Source organism: Dama dama, chromosome 4 (assembly GCF_033118175.1).
Source record: "Dama dama isolate Ldn47 chromosome 4, ASM3311817v1, whole genome shotgun sequence".
Classification (NCBI taxonomy): Eukaryota; Metazoa; Chordata; class Mammalia; order Artiodactyla; family Cervidae; genus Dama; species Dama dama.
The window spans coordinates 8080807-8103635 of record NC_083684.1 but is presented as its reverse complement, the minus strand read 5'-3'; the positions used below and the strand labels follow the sequence as shown (position 1 = coordinate 8103635).

Sequence of the window (22829 nt, the reverse complement as noted above, 5' to 3'; positions counted from 1 at the left end):
CGATAGCCCTGGGGTCTGTGAGGAACAGAGCAGTTGCAGAGGATGGTGTTTCTCAGCTGCCTGGGGTATGCAAGTGGGTAGCAGACTTGGACTGCTGGCAGTTAAGCTGGCTGGGGTCTGGGCTGGGCAGGAGCTGGGGTCAAGGTTCACGCTTGTGAGGACCCAAGAAACACACCTCATCTCATTGAAGATGGAGAGGCCAAGATGGCCCTGCAGATCACAGGGCTGCAGCTGCCCCAGATCAGCCCTGAAGACCCCCCATCTGCCTTTCCCACAGTTCAGCAGCCAGAGCTGTCACGACGCCCCTCCTTAGACCTGTCGTCCAGGATCACAGCCTCCCAGCCTCGAGTCAGCCCTCCTGGAGAGTCTCCACCTCCCTCGAGTGCCCCCCATTTGCTGGGCAGGCAGCCGCTTCCGAAAGTTTGGAGATGAATGGAAAAGGGATCTAAAAAGATGTTTCAGAGCCTCCAAGGAAAGGGAAGGAAGTGGCATGCTTCTGGAGACAGCTGATTCATTCTGGAGAAGCCAGGCCCTGGAAAGGGACCAGGGTGAGATGCAGAGGATAAGTTGGATTTCCGTGACTCCAGGGAGAAGCTTCTAGAGTTCTCTCTGTCCCCTGCCGCCAGAGCACCCGGAGCAGGATGTGCATATGGGCATGCTTAGGCTTCAGAGTGTGGGCACTCAGTCCCTTTCACTCTTTCATGTATTCACGGTGAGCCTACCATCTGCACGCGGCTATTTGAGGAGCTGCAGATCCATCTGCTGGCCAGCTGAGGGGAACCAGCTCAGCTCCATCTAGTCAGGGGGGCTCTGGAGTCAGAGGGGAGGTGGCGGTGAGGGGAGGGCCTGGGGGCTGGGGGCTGGGCACACTCCCCCATCAGCTCACTGTAACTCAGCTCAGCCCTCCCTTTCATCCGTGGGGCTTTCATCCGTCCTGTTTCCAGGAAGGGAGGCCTCCCCACAGGTTCCAAACCAACACGCGCCTATAAGCAGTCACTCTCCATTGCCATCTGGCTGCTTCCACAAATCAGCTGAAAAGCCACTCCTTCCACAAAGAGACTGGCATTTGACTAGTCTGGTGTGGGGGTCAGGCATCTGTATATTTTTTAATGTAACACTAATATTTTCCATGTAACACTAATAATGTGCAATCAGGGTTGACAAACACTCACCTACAGAAAAACTCAAATCTTCATCTGCAGTTTCATATAAGTAAAAGATATTTATACATATTTATCATAATATCTAACCATTTTACTCAACTGTGTTATTAATTCTACAAGCTTGTTGGTTTATTCATATTATCTACAAGTAAAACTTTTTTTTATCCTGTGCACAATCGCCATTTTTGCTGTTCATTCCTTGCTTTACTTCCTTCCTAACTCTGAGAATTATGTTAAATAATGTTGCAGAAAATATCCTTCTTTTCCACTTGATTTTAATAAGAGTATCTTTAGATCTGCCACTATTGAGGGTTTTGGTCATTGATACGGAATATGTAAAGAACCCTGGAGAAGGCAATGGCAACCCACTCCAGTACTCTTGCCTGGAAAATCCCATGGACGGAGGAGCCTGGTAGGCTACAGTCCGTGGGGTTGCACAGAGTCGGACACGACTGAGCGACTTGACTTCATGACACCCACAAAGAAGTCCTGGTGTCAGTCCACAACACCCGTCTCCTGGCCTGACTCCTGTGAGCCTCTCTCTGCCTGACTAGGACCAGGTGCCGTCCAGGTCTGTCCAGCAGCCAAGCGTCTCTGCCCGCTGTGCTCCACTCCCTGGAGCTTCCCAACCGTCCCGAGGTGCATGGTGAAGCCCTGCAGGAGGTGGAGAGGCCCTGCAGGCAGCACCTACAGACGCCAGAGCCCTTCCCGGGCTTTCCAAGGGTCCCACGGCTGCTCTGAGGCACTGGCCAGCCACCTATCACCCATCTCTGCCACTATCTCAGGGAGAGAGGTCCCCTCTGGCTCCCAGCCCGCCTCTCTTGTTTTCTGGGTGCCAGCAGCCAGAAGATGGGGAGGATCTCAGGTGGCTCTGGGGGCCTGGATTTTGATTAGCATCCCCTCTCCCCCGACTCTTAGCATCCCCTCTCTTCCCCCTCTTAGCATCCCCCTCCCCCCACTCTTAGCATCTGCCCCCCCCTCTTAGCATCTGCCCCCCCACTCTTAGCATCTGCCCCCTCCCCCCTCTCTTAACATCCCCCTCTCTCTCCCCCCACTCTTAGCATCCCCCCTCTCTCCCCCCGACTCTTAACACCCCCACCCCCCACTTAGCATCCCCCCTCTCTCTCCCCGCCACTCTTAGCATCCCCCATCTCTCCCACCCCCACCACTCTTAGCATCCCTCTCTGCCCCACCCTCCTTACTCCTAGCATCCCCTTCTCTCCCCCACCCCCAACACTCTTAACATGAGAAAGGTTTTGCAAGGACTGTGGAAAGCCTCAGAGACATATTGCCGCCTTGGTGTTGCTATGGAGACAGCAACAGTTTCTAAGACAAAGCCCTTCCTTCCGCCTCCTGTGAAACCTGGTCTTTCTCAATGCTCATCCTAAGAGATGCTTAGTGAAAACTGGCATTTTCAGTATCTTTATTCTCAGGGCGCTCCCTCCACCCAGGAGTGAGATGGAAGGATCCCCCACGTGGCATCTGCCCCCACGTCTGGGGGGCGGAGGTGGGGAACACAGAAGTTCAGGGGCGGCACAGCAGCCCACCTCCAGTCACAAGTCCGCCTGCTCCCCTGCCCGGGCTCCCTGCTCTGCGTCTCTGTCCGGAAGGCGTGCCCTCCCAACCCTTCTCTTCTCCTCAAGGCTGAGCTCAGATGTCTGTGGAGGGAATGAGCCCTTGCACAGTCTAAATGCAAAAAGGTAAAGGGTCAGGGATGAGGGCTCAGAGCAGGCACCAACAGCTCCTTTTTCTGCCCAGGACACCCCTCTTCTGTCAGTCGCCAGAGGGATCACCCACAGTTGTTTGGGGCCCACACTCCTGGCCCAACAACTAAGGGGACCAGACGGGTGAAAGGGCCTCTGGTGGGAGTTTTCACAAGACCTCAGCCAGGAGTCTGATTTTAGCTCTCTCCAGAGGTATTCAGAGTTGAAAGCTGAGTATGGGCCTCAAGCAAAGTTTAGAATGGGAATTGTGTCTCTTCATCCACAGAGGACAAGATGGTTGGATGGCATCACCAACTCAACAGACCTGAGTTTGAACAAGCTACGGGAGATGGTGAAGGAGGGGGAAGCCGGGCGCACTGCAGTCCGTGGGGTCGCAAAGAATCGAACACGACTGAGAGATTGAACAACAATAAATTCACCTCAGAAACAAAAGCAAGAAACTTGAGCTTGTCATGGAAGATTCTGGGTATCAGGGTCCTCCAGGACCCCCAGCAGCTGGCAATTCCTCCCACAGCTGGGCAAGGTCAAGGAGGCCAGTGCCCCCTCCTGGAGGCTTGTCCCGTATCCAGCCTTGTGCTCCCCCGGGGACTCACCTCATGATAAAGTTGTGCCCGTCCACGTCTGGCCCATAGCCAGAGCCCCGCAGGTTGCCCGAGTTGCCCACCACAGCACAGCGCCGGCACTGGCGGGGGTCCCGGAACCGGTAGGGGTTCTCGCCTGGCACTATCTGGAACAGCTTCTCCAGCACCTCGTTGGTATTGTGTGACTTGAACTGTGGCTGCAGCATCTGTGGAGAAGAGGGAGAAAAAAGAAAGGGGGGAGCAGGGAGGGTGGGGAGGGTGGAGCGAGCAGGAGGCAACTCCCGCCTGCTCCCCCTCGCTGCCCTCAGCCTGCAGGGTCCAAGCTGCCCAGGTCTCCTACTGTCGCGGGGCGGAAGCCCCCCTGAGCAGTGAGGGCCCTCCCGGAACTCAACAACAGAGCGGTGTCCAGACCAGTGCCCTGCTCTCAGGAGCAGCTCTGCGATCCTGGTCGGACTCAGGGGCCAAGGTGCTCTCCAGCCTGCTCTCTGAGAGTCTGCAGGCCTGTGCCACAAAGTGGAGAGGCCCCTGCTCTGCAGTCCTCTGGGGCAGCTGCTCTACAGTCATTCTGAATGCCTTGATAAGGAAAGTCTCGGGGGAGCTTCAGAGACTCATTCCCAGTCAGCCTGCAGGGGGCGCCCCTGGGACTCAGCCGGAAGCTCCAGGCGAGATCGGGGGACACCTGGAGCCCTCAGCCCTGGGGAAAAGGCAAAAGGGCACAGATATCCTCCAGAGTCAGAAGAGCTGGAGAGAAACTGGTCCCTGCCCCTCTCGCCACCAGTGATTCTGAAGACTGTAGAATGAGGCCAGGGCAGCACTTAAAGGCCCACAGTGCCAGACAGGTAACACTCAGGAGTGAAGAGGCAGGTGGGCCCATAGCAGACAGGAGCCGCCATGAAAAAGGGCTGACTTCAGCCGATTGTTGCCTTGTGGGACTGTCAGAGGGACCAGATTTTCTAATTTTTCAAGAAAAGCTGAAAATACAGATCTCATGTGAAATATGCTGATTCCTAATAATGGCAATTAAGGCAAACAGTTTTGTTAGGGGAAGCACACTGATTGAAACCGCCCACCCTGGTCAGGTACCATAGTAACCATTTGCATGAGTTGTTTTATGGCAGGAGATCCTGATAAGGAATACGGAACTAATAGGCCACCACCAGCCGGAAGAGTTCGGGAAAGATCGAGAGGAGACACTACCTGTCCGTCCACTTCCCAGAATCCCTCCTGCTAGCATCCATCTTGGCTGAGCGATGCGTGCGCCACCAGGAAAGACTCTGAATTAGAATGATTGGCCAAAGACCACCCGGAAACTAATCCCATCACCATAAAACCCAAGACTGCGAGCCACGCGGCAGAGCAGTTCTCCTGGGTTCCCTTACCTACTGCTCTCCACCCGGGTGCCCTTTCCCAATAAAATCTCTTGCTTTGTCAGCACGTGTCTCCTCGGACAATTCTTTTCCGAGTGTTAGACAAGAGCCCAACTTTGGGCCCTGGAAGGGGGTCCCCCTTCCTACAACAGTTTTAGAACACGGAGCTGGACTCAACCCCCAGCCACCCCCTCTAAGGGCTTTAACGTGCTCTGCGGTCTGAGCCATAACACTGCAGGTTTGCGGCTCATAGGAGCTGCTCAGGGGCGAGACGCAGGAAGGGGATGGTGGGCCTGCTGCCCTGAGCACAGGAAGGGCCCCCAAGCACAAGAACAAAGACTCAGTGTGGAAAGGAAGCTTAGCTCTGAAGTAGGAATTTCTAGGTTCACAGCAAAAGCAGGTGACTGTGGGGAGCAGCAGAGAAGTGGCTTCTAGGGCTTAGACAGCTCTGAGTTTCATCCCTGTGGGCAGGGGGGCCTGGCCGGCCTCTCAGCCCATTGCTGCCCAGAGGCCAGTTCTGGCCCTTCGTGGCCACTTCTGAGACCTATGCCCTTGGGCAAGCCCTGTGTGCTCTCCGAACCTGGACTTCCCCATAAAATGACGGATGTGACTATGAGGGACAGGCAGGACCCTTCGAGGGCTCTGAGTTGTCATGGGAAGGGCCTGTGTGGCTCCTGGTAGATCCTGCCCTATAAACTCCCCCTCCCTGGGGGCCCTGACAGTCTGGGCTAGGAGCAGGATCTGTGAGTTGCTCTGATAAGCCTGGTCGCAGGAGCTCATTCTCACAGCTGCCCTAAATGTGAGAAAGAGGGAGAGTTACCACCCTCCCCGTTTGCCAGCTGGGGAAACCGGGGAGCATGCAGTGCCTCCGCAGCCCTCAGCAGGGAGCGCCGGCAGCCTGCGGGGCCCTGGGTTGAGGACTGACACAGAGCCACAGCTGACATGTGTGGCGACCAGATGGCCCTGGCGGAGCCTGTGGAGCGACGCGCTAGAGTCGATTGGGGGGGGGGGGGGGGGCAAAGCAGCAAAGAGGTGACAGGGTCCAGCAGAGTGGCTTCCTCTCCTCCCCTCCCCTCAGCCCCCAAAGGATCCATGATGCTTTCCTATCCTAACCCAGAAGGAAACCTTTTCCAGCAAGTGGAGAGAACCAAGTGAATGGAACGGTGTTTCAAATTATTTGGGGCAAACATTTACAAATGAGGAAGCAGCCAGCATCGCAGTAAGCACTGGAGCCGAGTGGCCACCTGTTTTCTGAAGGGCAGGCCTTCCTGTTGCCATGGGCCTCACTTCTCAGCATCTTCTCCCCAGGGACCTGCCTCTCCTGTTTATTTTACCTCCTTGACCCAGCAGGCATTTCTGGTCTCTGTTTGGCCTCTACAGGCACTAGAAATGTACGTTCTCTCCCCTTCCTGGCCAAAGTGCGCTCTGCCCTTCACACTCTGTGCCCCTGGTGGCTGGCTCTGGTCCAGTGAAGGGTGCAAAGGGGGCCAGGAGGCAGACGGCCCAAATCCCAGAGGGGACCCTCAGGGGGTCTCCTAAACAGACGGGGACAGACCCCAGGGAGGGGGCAGCAAAGGCCACGACTTTCTCACCATCCACCACCTCTGGACGTCGGGGGGCAGGTCCATGTTCTCCCGAGTCCAGACGGGGGAGATGTTGCTGTTGAAGTGGCTGTCGAACCACTCGGAGGCGCCGGTATCGCCCATACAGCGGCGACAGGCGCAGCTCTTGCCGGCCAGCCCCTCCTTGCTGAGGCGCTGCAGGCCAGCGTAGCCCGGAACCAGCTTCACCCGGGGGGCCCCGTCCAGGGCGCCCGAGTCCAGGTAGGGCAGGGTGGCTGTGCTGTGGTGGGAGTAGGTGAAGAGCAGCGACATGACGAACACCAGCAGGAAGGCCATGGAGAGGAACCACACCCGCAGCGAGCACTTCATGGTGCGCGCCCCGGGAGCTGGGCCCTCAGGCCGGCGGCAGGCGGACCTCACCGCGGCCACTGCTTCCCCAGCCCGCCGACAGGCCAGCTACAGAGCAGCCCACGTGCTTTGGCACCTCGTGCAAAGGACATGCGGGCGGGTGCCGAGCTGGGACTGCAGCAGGGGCCCGCGCATGCGCCCCCGGCGCCAGGAGAGTCCGGCGGCAGCAGCGGCTCCTGTCTCGGCCGCCAGCCCTGCTCACGGCTTCATCAGCTCCGTCTGCCACTAGCTGGGCCACAGAGGCTCTGCTGCTCCTGGAGCTGCGGCAAAGAGGAGGTCAGTCCATTCCAGCCCTCTAGTCCCTTGGGGTTGCTGGCTGCCAGCTCTGGGGGTCCCCCTCTTTGGCGGCTTGAAACGATCCAGTCTGGAGCATTCGGGGTCCTTGTGGTTCATGAGCAGATGCCGAGGCGGCCCCTCGTCCCCCGCAGCGGGGAAGCCCTCGAACCCCAGTCACAGCAGAGAGCACGTGGGCTTCCAGCAGCCAGAACGTCATGAAATCTTCCCGTCTCTGGGCCCAATGCCTCTGCCGGGGGAGAAAAGGGAACGAGCCCAATCTGGAGAGAAGAGACTCAGGAAGCTCTGCGGGTGCCGGTAAACTCTTCAGGGACAAGGTCCTCCTGCCGTTGGGTTCCTCCTTCCTACTTCCCCCGATGGTCCTAGTTGTGTAGGGGTGGCCGAGCTCCAGCTCCTGCCGTGCGGTCCTTTGGGGCCTGCGATCACCCGCTCCTCAGAAGAGTGCTGCTTTGAGTGCCACCTGGGGCAACCGAGCGGGCGCTCTTGGTGCTGCTGGCCCAGGCTTGGAGGCTGCCCTGCCCATCCCCGCTTCCGAGGCCTCGGTCCTGCCCTGAGCGAGCAGTAATCCCCCGGCAGGTTCCCCTCACTTGTCAGGCACCAGGCTGCCGCAGCGTGACTCTGAAATCAGAGAGGAAAAATAACGTGCAGACAGATCCCACATGCACACATGCTGTCCCCCGGTCCCGCCCCCGAGGCCCAGAGTGGGCAGAGCTGGCGGAAGGAGACGCCCCCTTAACCAAAGGGCGAACAAAGGAGGGCTCCTCCCTCCCCGTGCAGACAGCACCGCGCTCCACTCCTTAACTAGGCCATCACAGGACTAGAGCAGCCCGCCATCCTCACTATGAGCCAGAGGTGGTTCAGACAGTAAAGATTCTGCCTGTGATGCAGGAGAGTGGAGTTTGATCCCTGGGTCGGGAAGAGCCCCTGGAGAAGAAAATGCCAATCCACTCCCCTATTCTTGCCTGGAGAATCCAATGGACAGACGAGCCGCGTGGGCTACAGTCCATAGGATCGTAGAAAGTCAAACACGACTGAGCAGCTAACACTTTGACACTTCAACAACAAGGATGGAAAGTGATCTCCCTAGAGCCACAAAATGAGTACCTGCAAAAGCCAGGTTTAGGAAGCTCCTATCCCAGCTATAGGAGGTTAATTTCAGGTGAAACAAGAGAAGATGGCCCAGAGGAAAGATCACAGAGGACTGCAGATATGACCCCCCTGGCCTGGGTGCTCTGGACCCCTGAGAAGAGATAGAGCACCCCCACAGTGAGGGGTGCAGCCGGCCTGGGCCCTGGGATTGACCCTCCTCTCTCCCCAGCGTGGGCTACACAGATGAGGCGGTCCTGGGTTAGCCGGGTGAATCGTTCACACTCCTTCCAGCTCTGGTGTCAGCAGAGAACCTGACCGTGACAGGACGCTGGGGCCACTGCTCAGCCCTCTGGACAGCTGCCTTCATCTGCAGGCTATGGAATAAACGCCAGGGCCCCTGTGGGTACTCACAGCCTGAGGCCCTGGGCCAGCGCCGTGAAAAGAGACGGCAGGGTGGCGTGTGGATCCGCCCGAAGGAAAGGAGCCCGAATTCACACCATGTGCTCGGGAGCCAGGGTGAGAGTGAGGACAAGGCTGGGAGTGGAGCCCCAGGCCTGACTCCACGCCATGGGGAGCACTTAATCCCCGTGGCCCACATGTCTCCACCAGCTCCTCTCCAAATCCCGCCTGCCCTGGTTCTGACCTGGCCCCGGGCACAGCTGCTCACAGGAGCGCCACCTCAGCCAGCCCTCCCAGGTCCTTTGCTGCACAGAAGGCCTCTCGGCTCCACATTCAAGAACCTCTGCCACCCTCTCCATTCATGGCAGCTCAAATTTCTGGGGCCACGCCAAACCACAAAGCCATCAGGGAGCGGAACTAGCATGTTCCAATGAGGAGACATTATTCTAGGTGGGGAAACAATGGTTGCACACGTGAAAGACTTGCCTAAGGTCGTAGCCTCCTGAGTGGAACTGAGATTTAAGTTCAGTTCTACCTGGTTCCAAAGCCTGAGATTGGCCAGGGTGTAGAAAGCAGCCCACGAGTTCCTTCAACGGCCCAGAGGCTCAGGGTAAGAGACAAGGAGACACAGAAGCTGGCTTCCCAGGGTCCAGGGTGAAGCTTTGCCCACAGGCCTTAGCAGGGCTCCCAGCTCTAAGCCCCAGGCCCAGCCACACTGGTCCAGCGCGCTCCTGCCCGAGGGTCTCCTGCACCCTCTCCAGGCACAGCGGCTGGGCGCGCGGTCTGTCAGTATCAACAGAAGTCTCCTTCTGTTGTCTCCTCAGGGCCTCCGAATGCTCACACCCAACATCTAACGAAAAGAACTTAGGTTTGCAGAGTCCTGCTCCCAGCACCCTGTGAGCTGAGAGCCTGCCACGAGGCAACCCGCCCGGAGGTGGCGACTTTCCAGAATGAGTAAGGGATGGGGCGAGGGGTCAGGCTGGGAGACCTGGTTTCTGGAGGGTGGCCCAGTGTGGCCCCTGAAGGCAGACTCCAGCCGAAGCCAGCACAGGAGGCTCCGAAGGCTCCCAGGCTGGGCCTGCAGTAACTCCTTGGAGTCCTAACGAATCAGGCACCTGAGGTAACTGGCTGCTTGCCAGGGAGAGGAAAAGCCCAAGTTTCGTCACTGTGTTTAGGAAGAGCAGAGAAGCCGGTCACCAGCAAGAACCCTTGCTCTGCAAATCCCAAGGCTGGGCTGTGTGTGGGAGCTGGTGCTGAGGGCAACTCTGGGCACAGGGCGGGGCTGTTGCTAAAGCAGCAAGAAACTTCCCGAGGTCATCGACAAGTGCTCCAAGTCCAGAAATTGCATGGTTAAGCACCCCCGTGGCCTCCGGCTGCTACTGCCTAATTCTGATCTCTCCCCTTTCACAGCTGCTCTGGTCTTTCGTGTTAAGCCCAGGTCAACCCCAGGGTCAAAAAGACAGGGGAAGGGCACACACTTGGGCACCAGCCCCTGCCTCTGGGGCACTCAGAAGGAAGGAGGCCAGTCTTCCAGGGCCGCCTGGATGGTGCTGGCTTGTTTATTCATTCAACAGATACTGAAGGAGCCAGGGAGGGCTCGGGGGCTAGTGTGGGACAGTCCATACGCGTCCTGTCCTCATGGATCTTCCGGTCCAGGGCAAATACAAACACACAGGGGTGACGAATGCCACGACGGAAATGACAGGTGCCGTGAGAGCGAACAGGGGACACAGGAAGAAAGAGCCTGACCCATTAAAGCTGGGAGAGGGGCTTTCCTGCTGGTCCAGCGGCTGACTCCACACTCCCAACGCAGGAGGCCCGGGTTCAGTCCCTGCTCAGAGAACTAAGATCCCACACGCAGCAAGAAGACTGAAGATCCTGTGTGGCATGCCACAACTAAGACCTGGCACTGAGTCGTGTCCGACTGTGCAACCCCATGGACTGCAGAACGCCAGGCTCCTCTATCCATGGGATTCTCCAGGCAAGAACACTGGAGTGGGTTGCCATGCCCTCCTCCAGGGGGTCTTTCCAACCCAGGGATCAAATCTAGGTTTTGATTGCATTGGATTGGATTGCATTGCAGGTGGATTCTTTACTGTCTGAGCCACCAGGGCAGCCCAAGACCCGGCGCAGCCAAATAAATAAATATTAAATAAATGAACACGGCAAGAAGGGCAGGGAAATGGGGGAGAGTGTTGGAGAGGAAAGTATGAGGTGCCCAGTTATGATGGGCTTTGAAAGGATTAGGATTTATTATGAATCTAATGGGCGGCTTTAAGGGAGGGATGTGTCATGACCTGATTTATATTTTAAAATGGGCCCTTGAAGCAAATTTTTAAAAACTAACAGTACCAACAGTGGAGAGAGGATGCAGTGTATCAAGAACACTCAGTCACCTCTGGTAAGAAAATAAATTGGTACAATGCTTGGGAGGCTAATCTGGCATTACTTAAAAAAACGTGGACATGAATAGTATTTTTTTTAAGAAAAATTTAAAAACATCTTTCTCACAGGAAATATGGCATGGGAACACACGTGATCAGAGAGCATGAGAACATGAGAGATTAGAAAGTCTCCCCGTCTGTCCTGGTCTGATTTATTCTGTGATGCCCCAGGTGAGAAGACGTTTGGAGTAACTGCAGTCTCCCTCTGGTTTGGCTGGGAATGAAGTTTGTCACCCAAAGACTGGATATTTGGAATCAATGAGTTATAAAACTGGTGAGTCCAGCCTGCTTGTCCTATGAAGCTGATTTAAAGCTTAAGTTCATGAACTTCCCTGGCATCTGGTCCAGTTAAGACTTTGCCTTGCAATGAAGGGGGTGTGGGTTCGATCCCTGGTTGAGGAGCTGAGATCTCATATGCTTCAAGGCCAAAAAAAACCAGAACATAAAACAGACAAAATATTGTAACAAATTCAATAAAGAGTTTAAAAATGGTCCACATCAAGAAATAAATAAATAAAGCTTAATTTGAACCCTGACAGCTGTTTCATTTTCCCCTAAAATCTTGCCCCTACTCGGGACAATCTATTTCTTCCACTGAGGTTTAATTCACAAACAATAAGATGCAGACGCCTTTTGATGTAGAGCTTAATGCATGTTTACCCATGTGTGTGTGTGTGTGTGTGTGTGTGTGTGTGTAAGCACCCAGAATAAAATACAGTGCATTTCCACACACAGCCATCCCCCTCCCCCGCCCAGGGGGCTCTCTTGTGCCCCTTCCTGGTCATCATTCACCGCTCGACCATTCTGCTGAGTCCTGTCATCATACACTAGATTTACTTGGGTCTTGAACTTCATATAAACACTCCTGCCTGGCTGGCTTCTTTTGCTCAACACAGTGTTCTAGAGATTCATCCATGTTGTATGTATCAGTAGTTTATTCTTATCCATGTTTGGACAGTGAGTTGTTTGCAATTTTTGGTTGCTGTGAGTAAAACAGCCCTGACCTTTCTGTACAAGTCATTTTGTGGACACACACAGTCTCACTTCTCTGGGGTAAATACCTGGGAGTGGAATTATAGAGTCATATGGTACATACACCAGTATGTTTAACCTTACCAGAAATGATCAAATAGCTTTCCAGAGTGGCTGTAGCATAAGTTTCCACCAGTAATGAATGAGAGTATCATTTGTTTCATGGCCTGAGTATCTTCTATCTTTTCAATTTTAGTTATCCTTGTGGTTGTGTAGTAAACTCTGGTGTTTCTACCACCAGATACACGTGAACATATGTACCAAGAGACATACATGAATGCTTAAGGCAGCACTGGCTAATAGCTGAAAACTGTCAACAACCCAAATGCCCATCAGAATAGGATGGATAAATTGTGGTCCATTCATGTCATATGGTAAACATGAATGAACTCCAGTTTCAGAAATAAACAGGGATGAATATGACCAAAAGACTATTATGCTGAGCAAAAAGAATAAGTCAGGGATACTTATTGTGTGAATTCATGAAAAGTTCAAAACTATGCAACGCTAAGCAGTCAATTGTTTAAGCCTCTGTACAAAGATGATAAAACAACAGATAAAATCAGGGAAACACTGTAAAATTCAGGAAGTTTCCCTGGAGAGGAAGAAGACAGGTAAGATAAGAAGGCCCTAACAGAAAAGAAAAAAGAAGAAGAAGGGCCTATCGGGACGTTAGAAGTACTAGGAAAATGTGTTCCTCTTTAATCCAGGTAGGAAGAACAGAGTATTTTAAATTTTTATTCTTTAAGGAATGTACATGATATGTACTATTCTGAATGTGTGATGAATTTCATTATAAAATCTAATTTTTTTTTTTTTTTGCAGGTTAAAACATTTTTTGCTAAGGGACAACTCTGGTTGCTGCGTAAGACTAGCAGGGCACCGGAGAGGAGCTACTACAATACCCCAGGCAGTGGAGGTGGTGAGTAGCTGGACGTATTCTGAAGGATTTAACTGCTGGGCTAGATGGAGGGTGGTGGGGGTGCCATTCACTCATGCGGAAAAGTCAGGAAAGAAATGGATTTGGGTGAGAGAAAAGGAAAAAAAACCCAACAAGAGCTCTGTTTACAACAGGTTAAATCTGAGATGCCCTTTAAACATCCATGTGGAAATGGCAACAGGCAGCAGGACGCAGCTGTCGGAAGCCCATGGATGAGGTCAGAGCTGAAGTGATCCAGCGAGAGTCATCAGAGCATAGTTCATTTTAAAACTACAGGACCAGAAGACAGTGTCGAGGGAAGGCCTGACTCAGATAAGAGAAGGCTGTTGGCAGCGACCTTCACAATGGCTGATCCAGAGGTATGGAGGGGTGGACACCTGACTAGATGAGAAACAGCCAGCATGCAGGGGAGAAGATGCAGCATCATTAGCTATCAGGGAGATGCATCTCGAAACCACAATCAGGGCTTCCCTGGTGGCTCAGCAGTGAAGAGTCCCCCTGCCAACGCGGGAGACATAGGTTCGACCCTGGGCCAGGAAGATTCCCCAGACCATGGAGCAGCTAAACCCATGTACCAGAACTATTAAGCCTGTGCTCTGGAGCCCAGGAGCTGCAACCACTGAGCCCATGTGCCTCATCTACTGAAACCCGGGAACCTGGAGCCCGTGCTCTGCAATAAGAGAAGCCTGTGCACTGCAACTAGAGAGTAGACCCTGCTCTTTGCAATTAGAGAACAGCCCATGCAACAACAAAGACCCAGCACACCCAATAAATAAATAAAAATTAAAAAAAATTTTAAAGTAGAATGGTTAAAAAAAAAAATCCCACCAGATACCACCCACCAGGGTGGCTATAATCAAAAAAGACAGATAATAACAAGTATTAGTGAAGATATGGAGAAACTGTAACTTTCATACACTGCTGGTGAGAATATGAAATGGCGCAGCCAGTTTGGAAAACAGTCTGGCAGTCAAAAGGTTAAACACAGAGTTACCACATGACTCAGCAATTCTAATCTTAGGTCTATAATTCAAGAGAAATGGAAATATATATCCACATAAAAACACATATACAAATGATTATAGAAAGAACTCAAGGTTCCATTAACTGATGAATAAACAAAATGTCTAATATCCATACAATGGAATCTTAGCCATACAAAGCACTGATACAGGCTACATGCATGAACCTTGAAAACATGGTGCTAAGTGAAAAAAGCTCCCCCCCCAAAAAAAGAAAAAAGCCCAACACAAAAGCCTATCTACAATGTGATTCCATTTACGGGAAATGTCCAGAATAAAGTCAATTAGTGATTGCCCAGGGTTGGGGGTTAGAGGAAGTGCAGAGTGACTGTGAACGGGATGATGAAATGTTCTAAAATGGTCTGTGGCCTAAAATTGCACAACCAGGTGACTAGACTGGAACCAACTCACTGGTACACTTGAAATGGACGAACTTTACGTGAGTTACATCTCAATAAAGGTGTCACCAAAAACCAGGCATGAGGTAGAGTGGAATGGGAGATGCGGAATGCGATATATAGAATGCTTGTATACTGGTGGGGATGGTTCAGTAGGGGGAGAAGTTAATGCTGCAGGAAAAAGAGGTTAATGGAGAAGCAAAGTCCTGAGTAGCAGGACCAGGGCAGCGGGTGGGGGGAGCCAGTCCCACATGGACAGGGCTTACTAGCCTAGCAGGAGGAAAGGCAGGGCCCGGGCTCAGGCACGGGGAGTGATGCACCTTTACAGCTGGGGTTGGAGATTTACAGAGATAGATGAAAAGCAATCCTCTAAGAGAGGAGAGAAATGAGGGGGATTTGGTGGGAGGCAAGGCAGTGCTAGCGTCGTCCAAGAGGGTTGTGGTTGCAAAGTTAGCAAATCTTTTGAGACCATTTAATGATAAATGCCCCCTGAAAGACTGGCTGAACTCAAGATTCTGAGGCTGAACAGAGGAACTGGCGACCAGAATCCAGAAGGTCGGGGGCAGCCTTGACCCCTAGAACCTTCTACCCAGTAGGGGATGCAAGCCTGAACAACTACACCAATAGAAAGAACCAAGGGAAGCCAAAGGAGGCCCTGGCCAGCTTGCAGGTGGAAGAAAGGAAAAGCAGGCATATGGAACTGAGCAGCAAAGCCAGCCCCAAAGGAGAACAGTGGGAACTGGGTTTTGGAGGCGAGTGCGGTTTTAGAGCCAGTCTCTGGTCCGTTCCCAGGAGACAAGCCATCGAATTAACCTAATGAAGCACAGGATAGCACAGCCTCAGACCAGCGCAGCTGAACACAATCTTCTTGGCAGGCAGAGAAAAGAAACGTCAAAATAAGGAGCAGAGGCTGGGGGGGAAGGGAGGCTGTTTGAAGCTGGAGGGGGTGGAGAGAAGGAAAGAAAATCCCAGCCCGAGACTGATAAAGCTCCCTCTTTCCACCCACTGACACACGGCCTAAGGATGTGTCCCAGAGCCTCAACGGAAAAGCATCAAGCCCAGATTAGTACTCACATGTGTGATGCTTTCTGCGTTTCTGAGCATTCGCAGGCACAGCCTCTCATTCGGTATTCACAGAAGTCCCAAGACAGCCGAACGAGGTCAGCCAGGCGGCGAGGGACGGAGCTTTAATGCTATCCCAGGGCTGATGGCTCCAAGGCCAGCGCTCCCTCCACAGGCCCTCACTGCCTTCCTTACAGAGAGGCTTTTCCCACTTACTGAGGTACAATCATCAAAGCACTCCCTGTGTCCCAGAACCTGGCCACCGAGCAACCCAGCAAACTGCCTGCCTCCTGGGTGTGGCAACAGCAGATGCCCGGGGCGGGGGGGGGGGGGTCAGTCAAGACGCGGAGGAAGGGACCCAACAGCCCCCCCTTTCACACTCAACTGGAGCCCACGTCCTTGATCTGAGAACTGCTAGCTTGACCTCTGCATGCCTGGCTACCTGAACTCATCCATTGCAACACACTGGCACCAGCCTCTGGCACAGACCCCTCAGTTATCCTAGTGACTCTGGCCCCCTCGCTCCCCAGTCACAACCCCTCCGGCAGTGTCTGCTTTAGGAGTCCGTCTTACTATAGGACACCTCACTCTGATTGGATGTCCAGTCTGAGATCTCAGCTCCAGGACTGCTGACGCTGTCCAGAGTTGGCAGCCAGGAAACCAGAAAGCAAGAGCTAACACAGCTCTTCCAGCCTATGGTCGTCACTCTGGCTAACTTTCCAATAAGCCCGGGAGAAATAAAACATCAGTCTTCATTGTGAGAGGATCAGGATCGATGGTGCAGCCTAAGAAACAGGCTCCAAGGGAGGGATGCTGAGTCCTGGGGCATGGGCAAGCAGCGGGGCAGGGGGGCGCGGGGTGCGGGGTCCTGGCGCTGCACCACACCTGCCCTTAAAGGAGTCCCTGCGTGGTGTGTTGGTGTCCTGTGGCAGGACAGAGTCCAGGACTTTGTTATACGTATCTACAGTAGGCAGGAAGCAGTCTGGAAAAGCAATACTATCTCAATAGCAAGGCAAAGCCAGACAGAAACAATTGAGGAGAGGCCAGAATATAGCACAAGGAATAAACAAGTGTTTTAAAGAACAGAACCACTTGTACGGTGAAGGCTAGGGTGGTTCCTGTTAAGGCCGTGTGTCCACTGACCAGTCTCTCCAGGCTTCAGACCACTCCTTATTTGCATCTTATCTGGTAGTTGTTTAACACATGAGTATAACCCTTTACCCTGATGTATTTGGACTCATGTTACTCTCTCTGTTTTCTCTTTACTAGTTTTCCTTTAGTTCTTTTTCCTTTTCCTGCCTTGTTGGATTGACACATTGTCCCTACTCCCACCACTTCTTTCCCTCCTGGGTTGGAAATCATATCCCTCTTCTTTCCTCTTTTAGTGGCTATCTTAAATTGCTAGCATATATACACTTTCTTAACGAGGCCTAAGGTTTTCAGTAATACTGTTCTATTTAACACGGCAGAAACCTGATGTGAATTAAGAATGGTATTCCCTTCCTTACTCTACCTTATTCTTCCTTGCCTATGTGGTTAACAATTTTAGTTTTCCTTCTTAAAATTAAAAAACCAAACTAGACACAGAATCCCTGTTTTTGTGTTTTGCCGTCTGTGGCAGACACTGCTGCTTGTGTACCAGCAGCCGCTCCCCCTTCTTTCCTGCCAACAGAGTCCTGATTTGGCTCAGGCGGCAAAGAACCCAGTCCCAGGAGACAAGGCACGCCTGGACAGGCAACCACAGTAAGCCTGTCCCCTTTTACCAGGAACTGGTGTAGGGATGAACCAGCTCGGGCCCATGAGACATAAGGAGGTATCTGCCGGGGCCTTCCTGGAAAGATTCTTCTTCCCAACAAAGAGGCACATTAGAAAGCTTCCTTTTTCTTAGCATCCGCCTGCTTGGGAAGTTATAGGGTGATGCTGTGCTACCCGGGGCTGTAGCAGCCATCTCTCAGTCACAACGAGAAGGATCTTACACCCTCGAGACGGCAGAGCAGAACAATGGAATGACCCAGGGTTTTTCATATCAGTATTAGACCACTGCCCCAACCCTGGGACTCCCTAACGCCACACTTCTCATCATAAGCTTATTAAATATTTTCTGGAATTTAAGTCACTGTGGGTGACTGAATTATCTGAATATATATTCCATAGTTAAATTTATCAACATACTATGTCAATTTCTGCACTCCATGTTCATGCTAGCAATCTCCTTCCCCCAAGTTTTCTTCTTACTAAAGTATACCTTTGGTAGTTCTTTTAGTCACTATCTACAGGTGATAAAACCGTCTTAGCTGGGGAGGGAGATGGGAGGGAGGTTCAAAAGGAGGGGTATATGTATACCTATGGCTGATTCATGTTGAGGTTTGACAGAAAATGACAAAATTCTGTAAAGCAATTATCCTTCTATCAAAAATAAATTCTTAAAAACTGTCTTAGCATGTCCAGAAATATGTTTATTTCTCCTCAGTCTTGAATGAGAGCTGAATATAGAATTCTAGCTCCCTTAAGACAGTCTTCTATCACCTCTGGCATTTAATGTTGATGAAATGTTGTCTGTCGGTCTAATTGTCATTTCTTTGAAATCTTTTATTTCTCTGTTAGTCCCCCCACCTGGTAGCTTTTAATATTTTCCCTTTATTGTTTTTTTCTTTGGCTGCACCACGCAGCTTGCAGGATCTTAGTTGCCCAACCAGGAACTGAACCCGTGTCGCCTACAGTGGAAGTGCAGAGTCCTAACCACGGGGCCGCCAGTGAATTCCCACATTTTCCTTTTCTTCTTTTTTGGGGGGAAGGGTAATAAGTTACTCTACCCCCTTTATTCTTATCTGCAGTTTCACTGTATTATATCTAGCTATTTATTCTGTTTGATTGGAAAAGGAAATGGCAACCCACTCCAGTTATTCTTGCCTGGAGAGTCCTGTGGACAAGAGAGACTGGCGGGCTGCTGTTCATGGGGTCACACAGAGTTGGACACGACTGAAACAACTTAGCATGCATGCATGCCTTGGAGAAGGAAATGGCAACCCACTCGTGCTCTTGCCTGGAGAATCCCAGGGCCGGGGGAGCCTGGTGGGCTGCCGTCTGTGGGGTCGCACGGAGTCGGGCACGACTGAAGCGACTTAGCAGCAGCAGCAGCATTCTGTTTGGTATTCATGCTGTTACGTCAGTTTTGGAATTCTTAGTCATTATCACTTCAGATGTTTTTCTGCCATTTCCTTGATTCGTATCTGGAACTCCTACTAGACTTGTACTAAAGCCTGTCACTCTGTCCTCCACGTCTATCCTGCATTCTAAATTAATTCCTCAGCATGAGTGTCCAATTCATGATTTCTATGTGTCCAGGCTATAGTGATCCATCGTCTCAAGTTCTAATTACACTATTTTTCAATGCTGTAATTTTTTATTTAAAATTTTCATATTCACCTATTCTTTCCTTTATGACTCCCCTTTCTTTGCTTTAATAAGTTTCTTGTTGCCCTAATTTCTTTGACGATCCTTAACCTCTTTTTTTTTGAAATTGCATCCAAGTACTGCATTTTGGACTCTTTTGTTGACCATGATGGTTACTCCATTTCTTCTAAGGGATTCCTGCCCACAGTAGTAGATATAATGGTCATCTGAGTTAAATTCACCCATTCCAGTCCATTTTAGTTTGCTGATTCCTAGAATGTCGACATTCACTCTTGCCATCTCCTGTTTGACCACTTCCAATTTGCCTCGATTCATGGACCTAACATTCCAGGTTCCTATGCAATATTGCTCTTTACAGCATCAGACCTTGCTTCTATCACCAGTCACATCCACAACTGGGTATTGTTTTTGCTTTGGCTTCATCCCTTCATTCTTTCTGGAGTTATTTCTCCATTGATCTCCAGTAGCATACTGGGCACCTATCGACCTGGGGAGTTCCTCTTTCAGTATCCTATCATTTTTGCCTTTTCATACTGTTCATGGGGTTCTCAAGGCAAGAATACTGAAGTGGATTGCCATTCCCTTCTCCAGTGGACCACATTCTGTCAGACCTCGCCACCATGACCCATCTGTCTTGGGTGGCCCCACATAGCATGGCTTAGTTTCATTGAGTTAGACAAGACTATGGTCTGTGTGATCAGACTGGCTAGTTTTCTGTGACTATGGTTTTAGTGTGTCTGCCCTCAGATGCCCTCTCGCAACACCTACCATCCCTGCTTATTTAACTTATATGCAGAGTACATCGTGAGAAACGCTGAGCTGGAAGAAGCACAAGCTGGAATCAAGATTGCCAGGAGAAATATCAATAACCTCAGATATGCAGATGACACCACCCTTATGGCAGAAAGTGAAAAGGAACTAAAGAGCCTCTTGATGAAAGTGGAAGAGGAGAGTGAAAAAGTTGGTTTAAAGCTTAACATTCAGAAAACTAAGATCATGGCATCTGATCCCATCACCTCATGGGAAATAGATGGGGAGACAGTGGAAACAGTGTCAGACTTTATTTTTTTGGACTCCAAAACCACTGCAGATGGTGATTGCAGCCATGAAATTAAAAGATGCTTACTCCTTGGGAGGAAAGTTATGACCAACCTAGACAGCATATTAAAAAGCACAGACATTACTTTGCCAACAAAGGTCTGTCTGGTCAAGGCTATGGTTTTTCCAGTGGTCATGTATGGATGTGAGAGTTGGACTGTGAAGAAAGCTGAGTGCCGAAAAACTGATGCTTTTGAACTGTGGTGTTGGAGAAAACTCTTCAGAGTCCCTTGGACTGCAAGGAGATCCAACCAGTCCATCCTAAAGGAGATCAGTCCTGGGTGTTCACTGGAAGGACTGATGCTGAAGCTGAAACTCCAGTACTTTGGCCACCTCATGCGAAGAGTTGACTCATTGGAAAAGATCCTGATGCTGGGAGGGATTGGGAGCAGGAGGAGAAGGGGACGACAGAGGATGAGATGGCTGGATGGCATCACTGACTCAATGGACATGGGTTTGAGTAGACTCCGGGAGTTGGTGATGGACAGGGAGGCCTGGCGTGCTGCAATTCATGGGGTCACAAAGAGTCAGACATGACTGAGCGACTGAACTGAATTGAACCTATTTCTATTAAAGATATTTACTGATTACTCTGTTATTTTCATTTCTTCTAGGGTAAAATTTTCTTTGTGTTCTTTTTTCATATTAGTTTTCCTTACTTTTTTTTTAAAGGCTGACCCAAACATGGCCACCATCTTTGTGATTTTTTAACATTTTTATTTATTTAATTTTTTTGGCTACACAGCATGCAGGATCTTAATTCCCTGAACAGGGATTGAACCCATGCCTCCTACAGTGGAAGCATAGACCTCTAACCAGTGGACCACCAGGGAATTCCCTCCTCACATGTTTCTGAGTATATAAGCTCATCCCTCCACCATCCAGGGGTTTTGACCTTTGCGTCCCCAGGTCCTCTGGGTCTCCTGGCCTAGAATTACATCTTGCGGCACTAGCTCAGCTTAGGTCCGGGCTCTGACCCTGGGGTGTGCCTAGGCAGGCACCTTCTTGACGAGCCACAGCCCCAGGAACGGGCGGCACCGCCAGTTTCCCCGCCCCCGGGTGGCAGCAGGGTGCCCAGCGCTAGTGCCATGCTTTGTGTGGAGCACTTCGGAGCTGCTACCCCAGATGTCCAGTCGCTTCTGCCGACACCCAGACTCAGAGACCAGCAGGGCTGCAGCGTCTGCCCTGCTCGCCCGAGTGTTCTCGCTCTGCTTCTCGTTACAGGGGTGTTTATCATTTTATGCGGGGAGGGAGCGGGAGGACCCGACTATGTTTTCAGCTTTTTGTCTTTTTTACGTATCACTATGTGTTTAGCGTATACATTTACAGTGCCATCTTGACTGGATGAGCTGGACTAAATTATTCGTACCAAGGAACTAGGACTCCTTGCCGATACCCATCTCCCGAGAAGACATATCAAGCCCTCTCTAATGGGATTCACAGAACTCCAGCCAGGACACTGAGGGAAGCTCACTGAGACGGCCTGGGGTAAGCTAAGCAAACGCTCCAGTTAAAACTGCTCTCCCACCCCCACCCCATCTTCATCCCAATCCACCGTGGGGCGGCTGCAGGGGTGGGCACACACCCAGCCCCATGCCTTCAGCCCCTCTTCCACACCACTTCAGCATCTACCAGTGTTTTACCTTGCCAGGGAAACTTGCATACTGGCCACATGGACACTCTTGATGAATGGCCCACCTGACTCCCTTCAAGACCCCAGCCCCCTGCAGCAGGCCCAGTCTTTAGTCTCAATTACATCAGGACAGCAGCGAATTTGGGAGCCAAATTCTAGTCTGGGCTATCATCAGGCAGCTAGACACTTTTTCCTTCCAGGACAAGGTTCTTGAACAATCAGAGGAAGGCTCTCCCACATCCCCTCTCCTTCCTCTCTGATTATTTCCTGTTTGTTTCCTGCTGACCATCACTTTGACTTCCAAGCCACTGTGACCTACCTTCTTGACTCAGACCCTTCCACTGCTTGTTTTTTCCAGCAGCTAATGGATTCTGAAGGTTCCGCCCTCGGCTCTTTTCCTCCTTTGCCTCTCTATGTGCCCCTTCCAAATAGGAGCCTACCCTTCTACCCTAGACTCCAGACCTACATTCTCAATTGCCTCTTTAGCCATGTGGCATTTCAGACTTAAACGCATCACCTTCCTGCATTCAAAAGCATGAGATGGAGACACAGCACTCTCCTTCACACAGCCCAGGTCAGGCTCACAGAGCACCCAGAGACCCCCCTAAACCAGGCCACCCTCCCAAGCCTCATCTCTCACTATGCCCATTCCTCTCGGGTTATGAGCTAATTTGGACCATAGGCCAAATCTAGCCCACATTTATTAAGTTCCTACACAAAACCTAAAAAGACACGGACATGTTATTTAATTCATTACTTAGCATTGGCCTTTGTATGGCAGGCATCAAAAAATATTTGCCCATAGATGGGAGAGATAATTTCGAAGTTTGGGATTAATATATACACACTACTATGTATAAAACAGAGAATCAACAAGGATCTACTACGTGGCACAGGGATCTCTACTCAATATTCTATAATAACCTATACAGAAAAAGATTTTCTGAAAAGGAAGGGATATATGTATAACAAAAACACTTTGCTCTACACCTGAAACTAACACAACATTGTAAATCAACTAGACTCCAATATGAAATAAAAATTTTTTTAAAATTGTTCAACTGAATATCATCTCTCTATATAACCACAGGGTTGTAAGAAGCAGAAGAAATAAGGGTAATAAAAAATGCTTTGAAACCACTTTCATAAATCATTGTGTAAATGTGCAAAGGGAAATGATCATTATAATCAGCCCCCAC

The 22829-nt window shown here is 51.1% G+C and overlaps 1 protein-coding gene across 5 annotated transcripts in view; it reads right to left on the bottom strand.

The window, feature by feature from the left end:
* Positions 1–22829, bottom strand: part of ST3GAL2 (ST3 beta-galactoside alpha-2,3-sialyltransferase 2) — a 49832-nt gene that overhangs the window by 7321 nt on the left and 19682 nt on the right. For 4 of the 5 annotated variants that reach the window (XM_061137634.1, XM_061137611.1, XM_061137627.1 and 1 more), the window contains exons 2-3: positions 6428–7717; positions 3481–3674 (exon numbers count right to left, since the gene is read on the bottom strand). In XM_061137634.1, the coding sequence (XP_060993617.1) occupies positions 3481–3674; positions 6428–6766 (533 nt within the window). In that variant the 5' untranslated portion in view covers positions 6767–7717. Of the gene's footprint in view, positions 1–3480; positions 3675–6427; positions 7718–15497; positions 15690–22829 lie in introns of those variants that run through there. The other variant, XM_061137621.1, reaches the window with a different exon arrangement.